General features: G+C 29.1%; 1 protein-coding gene across 1 annotated transcript in view; it reads right to left on the reverse strand.

Moving 5' to 3' along the window:
• LOC112685960 (visual system homeobox 1-like) overlaps positions 1-14,439 on the reverse strand; it is a 192,608-nt gene extending 178,169 nt beyond the window's left edge. Inside the window, exon 1 of the mRNA XM_025558032.1 lies at positions 14,355-14,439. Within this exon, the coding sequence (XP_025413817.1) occupies positions 14,355-14,439 (85 nt within the window). The remainder of the gene's footprint in view (positions 1-14,354) is intronic.
• Positions 14,440-17,438: the final 2,999 nt, after the last annotated feature.

Raw genomic sequence — 17,438 nt, forward strand, 5'->3', positions numbered from 1 at the left:
ATAAATAAATAAACAAATAATTTATATATTGAAATAAGTAAAAAAATAAGTTATTAGCCTGGAGTATTATTATATTAAGCTAAATACTACCGATTTTGAATTAAAATTTGTCTTTGAGTACATTATAAAGTAAAGTTAAAGTACATATAAAGTTAATAAAAATTTACTTTACAAATATATTATTATACTCCAGGCTAATAATTTATTTATTTATTTATGTATTAACTTAAGAGTATGAACCATTTAATAGTTTTTAATTTTTATTTAATTTTTCTTTTGTACATCTTCTGCTATTCGTACACGATTTGATATTATTTACCAAAACCAAAATTATAAATAACACTTATGTATATATAGGTATGTATAAGTATTACTTGCTGAATTACCTGGTGTTGCCCTATAAAATTATTGTGATTGTTCAACTCTTTTAGGGTGTAACTTGCTGTAGAAACAAAGTATTTTAAAGTGTAAATCGTCCGCAAAGACGTTTAAAATAAAGCATTATTTATCGCATAAAACTCTTGAAGTATAAAAAAATGTTTATGTCTACATTCAATTTTTTTTTTTTGCGATCACTCACAGGTTTTTTGTGTTTATTAAAACGTAATAACACCAAACGAAAAATAATAGTTATCAACTGCAAATAAAAATAAACTTATGTGAAAGTTTATAAACAGTTAATAACATAATATATTAGTACTTATTATAAATTATTATCACAAATATTATATGTTTAACATATATCTATTATATGTCTGAATTCCTGGATTATTACACTCATATAGTATGCGGTACTAAATGGCTTTCAGATTGATTTGATACGATGCTGCAGCGATTCTGTGCACATCTGTATAATTTTTTTTTATAAGTAACTGATGTAGCTCTATTGATTTCGATATGTTTTTTTTGTATTTTTTCACTGCTATTATATTACCTTTAGGATTAATTTGTCATTTTTTGCATCTTGTTTTATTTGATATTTTCTTATTCCATCTGTAAACCTAGAACGGCGCTTTTTTTTCTCGATGGTACTGAGGTAGAATTTTATGAAACACTAAGATATGAAACAGGTAAATCATAAATATAATATCATAAATATACATCAATATTACCACTATTAATACTCCCAGTTTTTTTTTTTAAAGGAAATATTTCCGTACCGAGTTTTAAAAAAATATTTTGGTTGTAAAAATGGATAAATCCTATTTTCTGCAACCAATCCACAAATATCAGCGTAGACTGATTGAATTGACATTTCACAAACATAATCTGTAGATGATAAGACGTTGTCGCCATTTTAAATGTAAGAAATATGAGCAAAGTCATTTTTATGAACAGCCACGTGTAAAACATATTATTACTATTATTTACTAATCGTATATAAAATAATTCAAAATATTTGTAGGTATATTTAGAATGTAATTATGATAATAAACATATAAATATTTTTATTTATGTTATTCATAATATTGTCAATTGTTATTTTTTTTCATTATTTAGTTATTTTAAATATTTAAATTATATTTACTATTAATTTACATGTTATAATGTATTTTGAATTATCTTAATCAAAATTATCAATAAAGGTGACATAAATAAGAATTTAAATAAAAAAAATTAAAAAAATACTGTTAGTATCGTCATATTTTATTGATTGTATTTATTAAGCTATGGTATAAAATTGATATGATAAAAAATATTATCTTACATTTCAGAATTTTGAATTTAGCAACCCTATCCACCGCTGACTGTGCCTAGTGGTGTCACAATTTATTCAAAACATAACCATCTACAAACAAATATTATACAATTATAATAATTTATATTGAAGTATGCTGGTAATAAAAATAATTATGGAAAATTAAAAATGAGTATAGTCTGAAATTCTTAATGTATATTATGTATGAATATATTGCAAACTTGATTAATCCAAAAAGGAGTCTATACATACGGGTTACGATTCATTAAATTTATATTTAAAATTATTGGAGTACATTAACAACACTTAATATTGTAGACACATCCAGTATAAAATACATTTTATTCAGAAACCGCTCAGAATAAATAATGATTTATTTTGAAAAATTACTGCGATGGAGACTAGTATTGGTTTTAGCGAAAAAGTAATATATATATATATATATTTAAATAACATTGATGATGTTTCATGATCATTAATATGTTATGCATTACATTTTAATATTTATAACTGTAAAAAAATTTATTTTTATAAACGCGGACTTTCAAGCAACACATAATAAAAATATTTATAACTAATTTTTCTAAATATAAGTGTTACACGATATTAATTTTTATCTCGTACACATAAAATATGATTATATGCAAATTATATTAAATGTGATTCGTCTAATACTTAACGTTTGTGTAAAATAAGCAAATTTTAACTTAACATTCAAGTGACGTTTATATCACGACAGCACGATCAAATGGCTCAAATACCAATCACGAAGAGAGATTTTTTTTTATATGTATATATAAGGGTGGGTTAGAATTCGATTTCCAATCCCTTTTAAGGACCCTCGGGGCCACCCGGACAAAAAACTTACACGAAGTTACGGGTTCTGAAATTCGGTTTGGGATTGGCAAAAACACCCCTACGAACCACGTTTTAATATTCAGATGCAAATTAAGGGATCCCGGAACCCGTTCATTCTCAATATTATTCGAAAATGTAATCTGTACATTAAAAATATTTCACGGGGAAGTTCATATCCGAATTACTTGTCGAATACATTTTTAAATTATGATGTCTGTACATTTTGAGATACATGGAGGTACTGGTATATACTACTACTAGTCTGTATAACATTTGCAGTAGCATTTTATCTCGGAATTCCGTAACTCATTAGTACCTTCATGTTATGATTGTCAATTTTTTTTTCTCAATCTGTGAGAAATACGGATAATGTCATGGGATTTTTGTATTCAGATCCAATAATAAAATGTTTATTGTTATATACAAGTACATGTCGATTATTTAATATAAATGTGTTTAGTTATTTTTCACTTTAATTTACGCGAATAGGTGCAGGAAAAAATTGCTAGTAATTCTTATATCAATCATATTTACGACCATAGAAATTAAATATATTAGAACAATATTAAATTGACCATTCTAAGTTTAATTTTGTTTAACACTCTGTGAATTTTCAAAATAGTTCAAAAATATAAAATTTTATTATGATTTTTACGTGGAATTTTCCAATGTTATTCTATCCATTGATATTTTTTCCGTTTCATGCTTGTCTTATTTTTAATTTCATTAAGATCAATATTTTATTATTATATTTTTTTACTAAACGTCACGATGATATGCGATTAAGTTAGGCCGTGCGTTCACCAAAGTAGCGTTACGTATGGCGTGGCAAGCGATGTAGCAAACGCGTAATAACAAAACTACGTATTGTTCGACACATATAGTAACTAGTGGCATTAGTACCTAGTCAAAATGTTTTTTTCTTCACGAACTTCTTCGCGTTATCCTAACGCGTCAGTTGACGAAAGTGTATTGGCATTAGTGAATTTAATAGATGTTAATAATGTAAATAATAAAAAAAATTACGGTATTGGATTCGTGCATACTGGAAAAATAATCAAAATATTAAACGTAGTGTTTTTGATATATTCAAAGAATGGCATGCCTGTACAGAGCAAATTCAATCATTTTATAGAAAGAAATCATTTATCAAAATAAGATAAATATGCAGAGTTGATAAAACATATGTTTTTTATAAAAAAAATAAAACAGTTTTAATTGTTTCAAACATGTTTATTCCAATTATTTTTTTTTAACTATTTTAAACATTTTTATAACACATTTTAATCGAATTTTAAACGAAATAAAATTGTTGGTATAGGAGTATAATTAAATAATTAAACATAATATTAAATATAGTAACAATTAGCAACGTGCCTACGGTGAATAATTTATAAGTAATAGCACTAATAATTAAAAAAGTAATTACATAAATACGAAATTGTAAAATGTAACAACAGAAGTAGGTATGTATTATGTTTAGAATGTAAATAAATTATAAAAATAAATATAACTATTGACAACTAATGCAGGTGTACGTTGAAGATTTTTATAGTAGTGACTACTGTAAACTTGATCTTGACTATTACTTATTAGTTTATTAGTCATTCAGTATATTTTAATACTATACAAATTAATTGAATAATTTATTTACTAATAAATATTAATAAAATAATAATATAATATAACATTCAGTGTTATATTCTAGTCTCCATTCAATATAATAATATTTTTTTATTATTATTATTGTGATTATAAGTATTAGAATGTGATAAAATTCGTGTTTCTGCGTTTCCTATTTTTCAAAAGGTCTAATAATCAACTAAAAATTAATATATTGAAGTATTTCGTAGTTGAAAAATATTTATACATCATGCTATAATGATAATACATTCTGTGGTTACACTATTGACATAAGTGTAACCGTAAACACCTTAGATCATAATGTAAATACCGTTTAATTACTGAACAATAAAAAATCAAATAATGAATTAACGATTGCAGAAAATTTGATGAAACTTGTAGATGGTAAATGATAGGCCAAAAATCATGTTTTTTTTTGTTTAAAACAACGGTTTTTTTTAGAATGTTTAAATTAAATGTTTTAAATGATTTAAAAAAACCCACAATTGATTGTAATAAATGATAAAAATATTTTTTAAACATCTAAACTCTGTGTATATGTACAAAATGTCTACCAAGTTGAAATTATAATAAATACAATATGCATTTAATTCATGATGAAAATCTTTTCCCAAGTATTATTTTTATCATTTATTATATTTTGCTGCTGTAGCCCGAAACACTTTGGTTGTGAACGCATGATTGTACCAAAAAAATGTATATTCAAATCTGAATCATTTTTCGTTTTAAAAAATTTGAAAATTTTAAATTTTCAACGGTGAATGTAATAAATAATTTAAAATAATTTTCAAGCGCTTGTCGCTAGAACAACACAGCACGTGGTATAAAATGGAACATGCTGCATTTGAACAACGCCGACGTAACATACCATTTGTCATATCACTGTCGTATCAGTTAAGTTAAATCTACTTCTTACAATGTTTTGAAACAAAGTAGTGTGACACATGTACATCACATACTTGTTACATCACTTGCCACGTCCCACGTCACGTTACTTTGGTGTAAAGCCTTAAAGTAACTAAATAAAATATATATATTTTTACGTCCAAACTGACATATTCAAATATTCGTTGATTATTATTAAATGCACGCGTTTTCACATACAGAAGCTTTCGTTTTAGTTTATTTGATCTTCGTTTTAGTTTTTTTTAACTGATTATTTGGTGGTTTGTTTGACGACGTACGGGATGTAGACCGTAATGCGTAGGTACACGTTTAAACCACTTATATCGTATTTGTTTAACGATGCTGTTTTAGTAACAAGAAATGTGAAACGTACATTGTACATATATACATATATCGTTGAATATGATAAATATATGTTACATAAGATAAATAAAGCTCACATTTTCATATATTATTTCATTTAATTTACAATTTATTATTATAATTCAAATATTCATAATTTAACAAAATGTAATGAGCATTTTTATAGCAGTTTGAAAATATTTTTGATAAATAATCAAAAAGGACTAGTTAATAAATCAAATGAACCAATATGAACTGAAATCAATCAGATCAAAAACATGCACAGTCCGTCCCAAATATGAATTAATCGTTTACGAATACCAAAAATGTTTTAGTTCAATAAAATATTAAACACTATCCGATTTATTGAATACGATTGTAATTTGGAACTTTAAACAAGAATAAAACAAATATTTCTAGCACTGGTTGTTTGTTCGTGAGAATATTTTAATATTATGTTGTTTTGTTCTATATTTGTATGACATTCAAAATACCGTCGATAAACACGTACGCCATATAACCTTCACAACCATTAACGGTATCGTATTAACTTTTATGTTAAATATATCGGTGCAAACCATTTGCACCCATCACACATTTTTTATAACGCATTTACGCCCAAAATCATAACCCATTTGCGCCCGAAATATTTTTAATAAAATATATTAAACCTGTACAACGTTGGTAAACTGTACTCTGGAAGACAAGTAATACTAATTATTATTAAATACCTTTTAAAGTTAATACTATTGTACCTACATATTATTTATCAGTTTTAACTATTTTTAATTTTTACGTTACACTTTCTTGTATGTGTAGTGCAACATTCCACAAACTACACATTCTTAACTAGAGTATGATACGTGAGTTGCGAGTATATAAAAATTCATTTGAATATTATAAATCAGGGTTTGAAACCACCCCCGGAAAAATTGGTTACTGGGTTTAGAGAACCTGGAAATTTTTTCAGTTTCCGGTCTTTGTGGTTTTTAGAAATAGTAGTAATCGATTCCCGATTCCTAAATTAACTATAACAAAAATGGGACTATCAATTATCTGTTTAGAAGCGGTTTTAAATCATCAAATTTACCGACAACCACTTTTAAACCGGCGTTTTTTTTTTCAATAGTCGATTTTCTTTTATTGAACTTAAATCTTAAGTATTCTTAACAAATCATTTATGCTTGTTATTGTGGTGTGACTGTAGGTTAGAATAGGCATAAAACAGAAGAAAATACTACATAACTACATAAGTAATTATACTTATATCTTTTTTTTTCTTTAAGATACATAAAAAACTTAAGAATATAAAATAAATGATAATAGTTTGATAAACATGAAAAAAAATTTAAATACAAAATATTCTATCCTAATCAAAGTTTAAACTTAACACTTGAAAAACTTAAATTAACAAAAAAATTAATTTGTTTATTCCATGGTGTATCACTCTATAATGTATACTTATAAAAATATTAAATATTATACTTAAAAAAACATATTAAATTTCCATACCCATCTTATTTGCTCTCATAATAATGATTTCATTAAGCAAATCAGATGGTAATGATGATCTTAGATCACTACATATAAACTTGAGCCCAGAAAATGAACGTTCTATGGTTAATTATAACAGTTCAATTTTAAATAATTTAATAATATTTAATTACACGAGTACAGCTAAATGCCTACTAATAATTACTATTAGTTATTATATTATATTAGTATAACATACTAATCTGCTTAATTTAAGTATTTATCAAGATAAAAATAATCTATATTATAAATCACAATGGCAACGTTGTAAGTGAAATAGGCGCACATGGGCTATAAATCAGCAGGTAGTACCTTATCTTTCGGGCGCATCTGTCCACATCCCTTGGGGCGCAAATGTACTACTCTGGAGCGCAAATAGGCTGTAGCCAAATATATAGACCCTTTGTGTACGTTAATTTTCTCCGATAGTATAATATGTTGATTATAATTTTTTTAAAACAATAGCGTTAGTAGGTCCCAGGTAAAAATGATTAATAATTCAAGTATTTACGAAAAAAAATCGGTCAAAACATTATAAATGTTTTTATTGAACTTTTATCTAATAATAAATATAATATTATGTAGATATACTAAATAAATAGATTTAATAATATATTATAGTTTTCAACATTTGAGGTATGTTAACAATAAATAAAGTATGATTAGTGTAAACTTTTTGATTTAAATGATAATTAATCGATTATTTTAATATAAATAAATAGTATTTATGAGGAGAAATAAATAAATAAATGCATAGCTCGGAATACTCGTATTATGATTTGTGTATCATACGACTGGTTTCGAATTAAAAATTCATCATCAATTAATTCACGTCAAATTAAAGTTAAAAAAAATCGTGACTCAATTATTTTTTCTTTGATGAATTTTTAATTCAAAACCGGTGGTACAATACACAAATCATAATATTCTAGAGTACGCATTTATTTAGTTATTAATTTATATATACATTTTGGCCGACCCCAATTAGTTGGAAGAAACGTGAAGTAGAAAAAGAATTTATACATACATAACCATTTACATTTTTTTGTTTACATATAGATTTGTGTACTACTGTATTTTATTAGAAAATATAATTTTCTATTTTATGTTATAATATTATTCATAGCCAAATGGATTCAATTCAAAACGAATACTTACAATCTAAGGCAGGTAAGCCAAAGCCGAAATTCAATTGAAAGTTAAATTAAATTTGATTAACATACATTTAGTATATTTATTTCCTATTTTTTTCATGAAATCAAGAACTATTTAATAAACTCTATGTGGTTCAAAAACTATTTTAAACTCTCAAGCACTAACGTACGCGAATGTTCCGAAGTCATCGAAGTGTTATTGTAAAATATGCACGCTAAAATGTATTAAAATACCAAAAATCAACATACCGCAAGAGATGTTTCTCTCTGATACGACAGTTCGATTCCGTTGAACGAGATAGTTGAGTTGTACATTTACACTAAAAATGTTTATGATGCAATTTATGAATAGTTTAATACAATACGTGACGCAATTAATTAAAAATAAACTATTGTCACGCTTTATAAATCCTAAAGGCTAGTTAAATGTTCATAGAATTTCAACGATTGTGTTGCAAATTCTGAGAGCGAAGTCCAAGCTAAACCTACTATGATGTACACAATTTGATGTGATTCCATTGCGTCGTATCCGTTTGTTATAAAATCGGATGACATTGGATTGATTCTAAGACGAGGTGATTTGTGGTAATCGAGTCGGATGCGTTGCAATGAACACAATCGGGACCGATAAAACCGAAGTGTTTAGTTGTCATAAAATTGGCAACTGCGTTAAGAGAAATGCTGCGGATGATATTCTCGCAGGAATATCAAAGATTTTACGAAAGTAATTTATGTGTAAACGAACGTACATCCACGAACACACAAGTGTCTTCAAGTAGTTGTCGATACTGTTCCAGACATACAGTTGTACGCGTATCGAAATAAGAATCGAAGCTTTAAAGCCGTAAAAAAAATAAAATATCTATAAAAAATAAAACACAAGAAAAATAACGATTAATACGGGAGCAAAATAACGAATACACAAATCGAAATTTTAAGTTTTAAGAGCAGTATTCTCTTTGTATTCATAATAGTAATAATGAAAAATATTTTAAAATTTCAAAATATTGAAAAATCGATACATATACGTTATTTTTTTTTTTTTTGCTACACGTAGGCTAAAGGGACAATTCGGTCGGAAAAACATTCTTGCGATGCGATTCGAACAGCCCGAAAACATTAGCGGAACACGATTCAAATTTTTCCATAAAATCTTACGACGATCCACCGAACACACGAAACGATTTAACGCGATGACGTTGATGAAACTTGTACGCGTGAATAGAATTCCGGTCTACGTACGTAGAAGGGTTCGAGTAACGGGCGGCGAAACAAATTTAGTCGTCGAACCGTATTGGAAAGAAGAACGTGACACGCTGAAGCTTGCGCGCGTTTGACGTGCGGAGGAATACTTCAAGTGCGATATGTTACTTTTCCGTGCGGTGTATGGTACTTAAAAATACAAAACGCAAATATCGCGCACGCACAACATACACGTTACATGGGTACGTAATGTTGTACACAAATACACAATTACTTATTTTTTTTTTTTTTTTTTTAATCATCATTGTTATTGTTTTCTATTATTTATTTTTTATTCTGTGGCGCGCACGTCGGGAAGCAAACTAGCAGCGTTTAATAATTTATTCCACGCTCTTTAAACGTTGCGTCAAAACCGAACAATATTAAAACATCTGCTGCCAGCAATGGATTTCCGTCCGAACGTCCATGGACACACGCGTTTCGGTCACCGAATGGAAAGTACTAATTCTTCCGTCCATTTCCCTTCTCCGACTGCAGCGGTGCGTTTTTTTAAAAAAAATTTAATAATTATCCGATCGCCTAAGTGACAGCGGCGGCGGCGGTGGTGGTGGCGGTGGTGGAGAGGAGCGTCGGCCATTTGCATTCACAACCAACCCCTCAAATCCCGTTTAGGAATAATTCCCTTTGGCGATCCATTCATCCGGGCGAATAATACAAATATACACACACGGGGGACAAAAGAAATTCGCACCAACAGTAATATGGTTGCCAAGTTCCGAACGCTGCGGGTGACAAAAAGACGCCATTAAAAAAAAAAATAAAAAATAAAAAAATAAAAATAATAACCGTACCACAATGAATGAATACGAGGGTTGCAATTTTGGTTTCCCCCACATTTCTACCACGAGAGATCGTTCCCCAATGTGGCGTGATTCGCTGACAGGTAAGACCGTTGACGGTCTGATTGCTACACGGGGTACACAAATATTACACAGAGGGACTTCGCTCGTGTGTCAATGATTATTACTATTATCATTTTTTTTTTTTTTACCGCTCGTGATTTCGGAACAATAATAACGTTTAGATTACGTTACTATTCACGAAAGCTTTTCCAATGGTATTGAAATTCGAAAAATCATGATTAACTGAATTTGTTTTTTTAATAGTTCAAGTTTATTCGGAAGACATACTGGTAAACCGCTGAACAACGTACAATAATACGAGTAATGCTAAATCGCATAAAAATAAAACGGTTCCCAAATACTTTCAGTTTAAAGTACTGTTTATACGAAAAATACCGAAAAAGAAACTTTTATAGGAAAAGAAAAATAATAATAATTAAATGTATACAAAATACATTTTCATTTTCACGGATATACTCTTTTATCGGATGTATTTTATAAGACGTATTTGATGATAAATCGGCTCTGGTTTTTATATCTTCCACTATTAACTAACGTTAAACACGTTAAGTTCGATATTTTGTTGACATAAGTAGTATTTGAATCGTTCGCATATTAATATTACATATTTCAAAATTTAAGTACTTTTACATACATAGTTAAATATTCCTCCGAAAACTGAAATAACTAATCAATAAAAAGTATTCAACTCGGTGTTTTTGAAACGCGTGAACTAATATTTGTACAAAAATAATACGCTTTTTTAACAGGTGCAATATTTATAACATTATTACAAGTATTAAAACCCATATTTACCATCGAATTTCAAAAGCTCAAACATTTGTGGCAGTTACACAGTTTGTACAATTTGTTTAATGTTAACCCGTAGTATCCAACTCACTTAAACAAATAACTCGCCAAATTAATAATGCAATGAACCCAATACATTAAATTAAAAATTATGTAAAACTAGAGTCAATAAAATGTCTAACTTAATACCGTTTGAAGTCCGCAACAAAACACTTTTGAAATTGGTTTTTTTTTTACATATTGATATATATGTTGATATAATATCGGAAAAGTTAAAAAGTAGGAATAACTATTGAGTGCCGTCGTACAAATAACTTAAACAGTAAAACTACAAAAATGATTATACTGTACAGTTTAATATTACTACAGCACAAGTGATAAATATTATATATTTTAGTCGAAATACAGAGAATTTAATCAGTTATAGACTGTAGTCCTATGCTCGACATGATTTCGATGAGAAAACCTTGAGATTACACAGTGTATGGACAGTTTCACAGTGATTGTGAATCATATTCGTTAACAGAAATTATGTAGACTATATTCCGATCGAACAACAAGAATAAAAAATAGATACCTATCGCGTGCAAAGTAAAAACATTTCGCAGTTGTCATCCAAAACACATCTACAGAGGACGGTTTTTTTTTTTCGGATCGAGTAAGGTTAAAGTTTTCGGATTCAATTTTAATTCGACTCGATCGTTATCGTATCGTTGCAACACGTAGAACGGTGTAAATAGCAAGTACGAATCTGCACGTAATACTTTTTCGACGCATTATTCGTTCCTCGCGAATCGAATTTGCGATCGCGTTACAGATATCGGTCCGAAGCTCCGGTGGTCTCCGGCAGGGCCGTGTCATTCGAGTGACACGCGTAACGTCCACGACACCGGACAGAAAGAGGAGCTTGTGGTTTTTTTTTTTCACGGCCTCGCGATGATCGGTGTCGCTTAGAATCGAAACACACGTACAACCGTGTAACGTAATACCGGCGAGAGGCGACGGCGTTGTTGTCAGTATTATTATCGGATTTGACACGTTTCGTCGACCGACGTTGCACTGGTGCAGCACACCAACGGAGGAGATCTCACGACGACGTACACGGGCTATCAAAACAAGAAGCGCCCTGCACGGTAAACACGCGTAAACAGTGTCAAGCACAATACGTCGACTGCACCTGGCCCGCAACAACAACAGCAATAATAACATAATCGAACGCGTTCGTGAAATAATAATGAGATTCGAGTGCGATGTGAATCCGATCGTTTCCATTATTGTCAACGCGAGATTCGACGTTTGTGTGATGTTTTATTGGTGAAAATATGTAAATCCCGTCCGCCGCACAATGGGACCGCGGTGTGACAGCGGACGACATCTTCGCAGCTCGATCGTGTTACCTCTCGCGCTGGGTTCCAAACAATTTTTTTTTTTTTTTACTACAATCGTTCAATATAACACATACGCGTGTTACAATAAAGTCTACCTCAGACAACAATCGGTTACGTTATCGGCCGCGCGAGCTCCGTCGAGTTATCGTTATTATTATCGTTGTGTTTGCTGTCGTTTGATTATCACTATTATTATTATTTTTATTATCGTCATCATTGTAATGTCTCTGAGCGCGAAGTGGGTGGGCGTGACGTGGAGCGTTGCAATAATATCGCAGCGCGAAACGCACCCGCCAGACCGCGTACGGTGTAAATGACGGAAGAACGGGCGCGTGGTGGTAAAACGAAAAGAAAAAATGGAAATAAATAAAAACGAGGAGCGAAAAAAAAAGAGAGAAAACCGACAAATGTACGTGCATAATACGCGTACTTCGTTCGATACGAAAGCTCGTAGTGCCACGCGTGGGAGGAGCTCCGCCGCCCGAACGAGTACGCGAAAAAGTACAAGTCGTGAAAAAACATTTTGTGGTCGGTTGTGGGGCGAGAGGGGTGGATGCATTGATTCTACGCCACGACATCTCTATTATTATGTACTCGTATCTACGCGCGCGTGTTCTCCGGATGACCGAACATCAGGGCCGGATTACGACCGTAATATGAGGGGCCTATTGCTTTTAGTGTGGCCCTTTTACAAAAAAAAAAAAAAACATTTCTATTTTTTCAGATTTAGTCATTTGTAATAAATATTAATTCAAACTACTTTGGTTTATTTGTATATTGTTGAAAATTACAATTAACATTTTATTTTTTAATATTTATTTGACGCCATTTTATGTCAAAAAAAAAATTGACTGCTTATTGCGGTCCATTTCAACTTGCAGCCCGGAGCATATAGCCCCTAAAGGCTCCCCCTTTTATCTAGCCCTAGTCACCGTTGAATGGCAGTGGTTTTACCTCTGCGCTTTGGGTTCAATCCTTTTCGCTTTGCGGTAGCTGGGAACCGCGGATTCGTCCTTTCGGCTACGGGTCGGAGATATGTTGGAGATTACTGGCCGTAAGGACTTTTGACGTTGAAATAATAAATTTACGATTTTTTAATTGCCTATAAATATCTGTGTGATAACATGTCGTTTAATAAAAATATGAAACAGTTTAATCTAAGAAAAGGGCGATATTCCTAGGTCGGGTGAGACACAGGGATGGGTAAATGTCATTGCTATATTGGTCTGTTAAACTTGAAACCAATGTAACGTTGCTCTCAAAAGAGATCGGTTGGATGAGTTTAAATTTTCAAAAATAGTTAATAAAGTAGTAGAACACAATTAAAACACATTAAAGGTAAGTTTAATTTTCCGTAGTATTGCCTAATCGGTAATTCCGGATGACAAAAAAAAAAAAAAATTATAAGAAGCTTTGCACTACATTGTCAAAAGTATTCATATTTTTAATTGTTTTGTTGATATCTTACAACAAAAAAAAAAAAAATAAATAAATAATAAAATATGATATTTTCAATTAAGTACTATATTTCAAAAATTTTTTTAAAAAACATACCAGACATAGCGAAAGATAATACAATCGACTCTCAGTAACTCGAACCTTGATAACTCGAAATTTTCGATATCTCAAATAATTCAAATTCATTAATAATAACAATAACACTTAATGTTTAAATAATCTTGTTAACTCCATAATAAATGAAAAGTTACAAATTTTTGATATCTCGAACTTTCTTTTCAAATTTAGTATTGAAAATTATTTATCAAGGCGATTATTTTTCGCTTATTACTTGTATTGAAAACCAGACTATTATAATCAACTACATATTTGTTAGGTATAAGTTAAGGTATGAAAATGTTAAAGCAATGGATGGTTAAAAAAATTAGATAATCAGAAATAACAAGAAAGATCTAACCAATCATGCAAAGGTTGTAAGCACATTTTGGCAAATCTCCTACCAGTTTTTCTATCGCAGTAACAAGGTCTTCGGCTAAAGGCATTTTACGTACATTTTTAACTTCGCCGGTGCACACTTTTAAGGGGGCTAATACGTAAAATGTAATCAATTAGTCGAATGGAACTAAAAATAACATACGCAATAATTGCTCTGATATAAAACAAATGTATACATTCATGTTTGACAAAATATATAATCCAACGGTTCCCAAGGTGGGTGATACTATCTCGTATACTTGCATTTATTACAAGAAGTTATAATTTATTGTGCATATCCGTTAAAGCTACATTTTTGTTACTATAAAAGTATATATCCAAAAATAAAAAATTAGGAAAATATTCTATTGAATATTTACAATTTGATATTACTGTACCTCTAACAAACGAAAAATTATCCTTGTATATTATTTGTGAAAAAATGTTCAATAATGAAACTACGAAACTTTCAAGAATTAAAAATTACTTCATGTAAAAACAATCAGATAAGACTAACAAAAATACTTTATATAAATCACAAGTATGTTACTATTTAATAGCAGATTTGAATTTATATTTTTAGTAGATATAATAATTTAGTATATAAAAATGGAAATCGTTTATAGTTTTATGTTTTACTTTAGTTAATTAATTGATAAAAAGAAATGTATTTATTTATTTGGGAGGAAGGAGGGGATTTTTTAGGATTTTTTAAATTTGAAAGAAGCATAAGTAAAAAAAAAATTGGGCAACACTGATATAGAAAAATTATAGGGTGCAGCAATGGTGGGTAACCCCTCCGTCCGTAGATCCGCTACTGTTAATAGGTTAACCTGGCCATTGCATTTACTTTAAAAAATCCATTGTTATACGTAGGTATAAGTACTTTAATTTCTTGGAAATGTTTACACATTTCTGGAAATGAAGTTTTTTATTAAAATATCTAATTAATTAATTATTTATGATTTAAATCCAGCGAATGCAATTATTTTGGCCAAAAATATCAACTTAAATAATAAATACATTTATATAAACACAATTATTTTCATTAAATTCATCACATTATATAATTCATTATTATAAAATTACATTTTATGTATTTACAGTATATAATTTTGGTTCAAAAAAGTGGTTCCTATTTCATAAACTTTCCTTATGTGTAAAATTTTAATAGCCTATGTAATTACTCGGCCATTCTTTTTGATATTTTATTTGGTCTTCCAAACTTGTCAAATTAACATGACTGTTTTTCTCTTTTTCTACACTCGATTAATTTTTTTTTTAATTTTAAACATATTTTATCTTTGTAATGGCAATCCATAAATCTCTCTAATATAGATTTTAGTGGATATTTTTATTATAACTATCATTAGCTCAATCAACTTTTCATTTCGACTTTGAAAAAATGCATTTTGTGAATTACCGTTTGAGTGCATGTATATACAAATAATATAAAGTATGTATTACAGTGGCATGTATAGGTTTTCATTTCGGAGGGGGCCGATTATGTATTTGATTTTTTAGGGGAAAGGAAGGATGAAGCACACTATTACGATAAATATTAATTTAACACTATAAGACTTCTCGACTGTCTTTACATCATCGGAGGAATAAGAAACTCAATTTTTTTAATGATTTATAATTTTTTAAAAGTATAAAACATAGTTATAAACAATTTTTTTATTAGTCACTTGAAATTCACCACATATTTTCTTGAAAGAATAAACATATTTTATAAACATAAAATTTTAAATTATCGCATAAGTAACATTCTCAGTGTCGCGACAAATTTTCGGAAACCCCCAGCATTAAAACATATTTATGTTAAAAATAACAATCTTCAACAATGGTGTTTTTCATTTCGGAGGGGGCTTTGGCCCCCTTGCTCCCCTCCCAATAAATACACACCTGATGTATTGTATACATTATATTGGGTTGTACATAAATTATTATACATAATATATACACATATAAATTGGTATACAATGGTGTTGTGATTTTACCAGGTAAAAAGGGATCGGAACGCAATCGTGGTGTAATTAGTCGAGTCAAAAAAGGAAAAATTGCACAATCGTGTTGCACCGGTAAGCAACACTTGGTACAACTAACATTGTAAACGAAGCTCTACTGAATCCATAGTTTTCATTATAGTGTATTATAATTTTATAATCTGTTATCGATGATCAAACTTTATGTTTTTCACGGTAAATATGAAAAAAGTGTTGTATAAACGATAATATTTAATGTAGGCAACATTATTATTAATTGAGTGAACAGTAAACGACGTAATAATATTGTGTTAGGTGCCCAATTTTTTTTTTTTAGTAATGACGTATACGCCGTATAGTCGTTTGTAACAATTTAATTCGTCACTTACAGCATATTTTTTATGTAAACAAATGAATAATATCTTATAATTTAGAAAAAAAAATGTTCTAAGTGACAACGATTTTCTGGTTAGTTCAGTGTAATTTTAAAGATTATGACAACTGAAAAGTTAAAAGCTGATTTATAATTTTAAAAAACAATTCATGATAACAATTATTATTTTTTATACTGATGATGATAACAATAGAATTATCAAATTTGATTAAGAAAACATGGATCACATGAGGTAACAATATTTAAGAGTTGTTTTTTAATTATAACTGTTATTAAAATTAAAAATAATTTTTTTATTGTATTTCAATGTTATTGTAATATTGTGTTAATTTTATTGAACGAGTTGTATTTTGTTTATTATTATTGAACTATAGTTATAATATTTTAATTTTTTTTTTTTTTTTGTTCATTTTTATTTTTATTAGAAAAAATATTTTTAAAAAGAAAAAAAATTAAAAATTTTATAATGAATCCTAAAATAATAGTACATTTTATTCAAATTTATTAAGAAAAAACTTATTTAAATTTATGCATTATTCGTAATGATGGAGATATGTTTCACTTAATACATTTTTGTATGGCATTTGAAAAAAAAATAAAAATAAAGACAAAATCGTTTTTGGGTCCTCCTGAAAAGTATGAAATGTGTCGATTACACCAAATAGCCTTATAACCGACGATATAG

This window comes from Sipha flava, unplaced genomic scaffold (genome assembly GCF_003268045.1).
Source record: "Sipha flava isolate LNK unplaced genomic scaffold, YSA_version1 299_pilon_pilon, whole genome shotgun sequence".
Taxonomy (NCBI): Eukaryota; Metazoa; Arthropoda; class Insecta; order Hemiptera; family Aphididae; genus Sipha; species Sipha flava.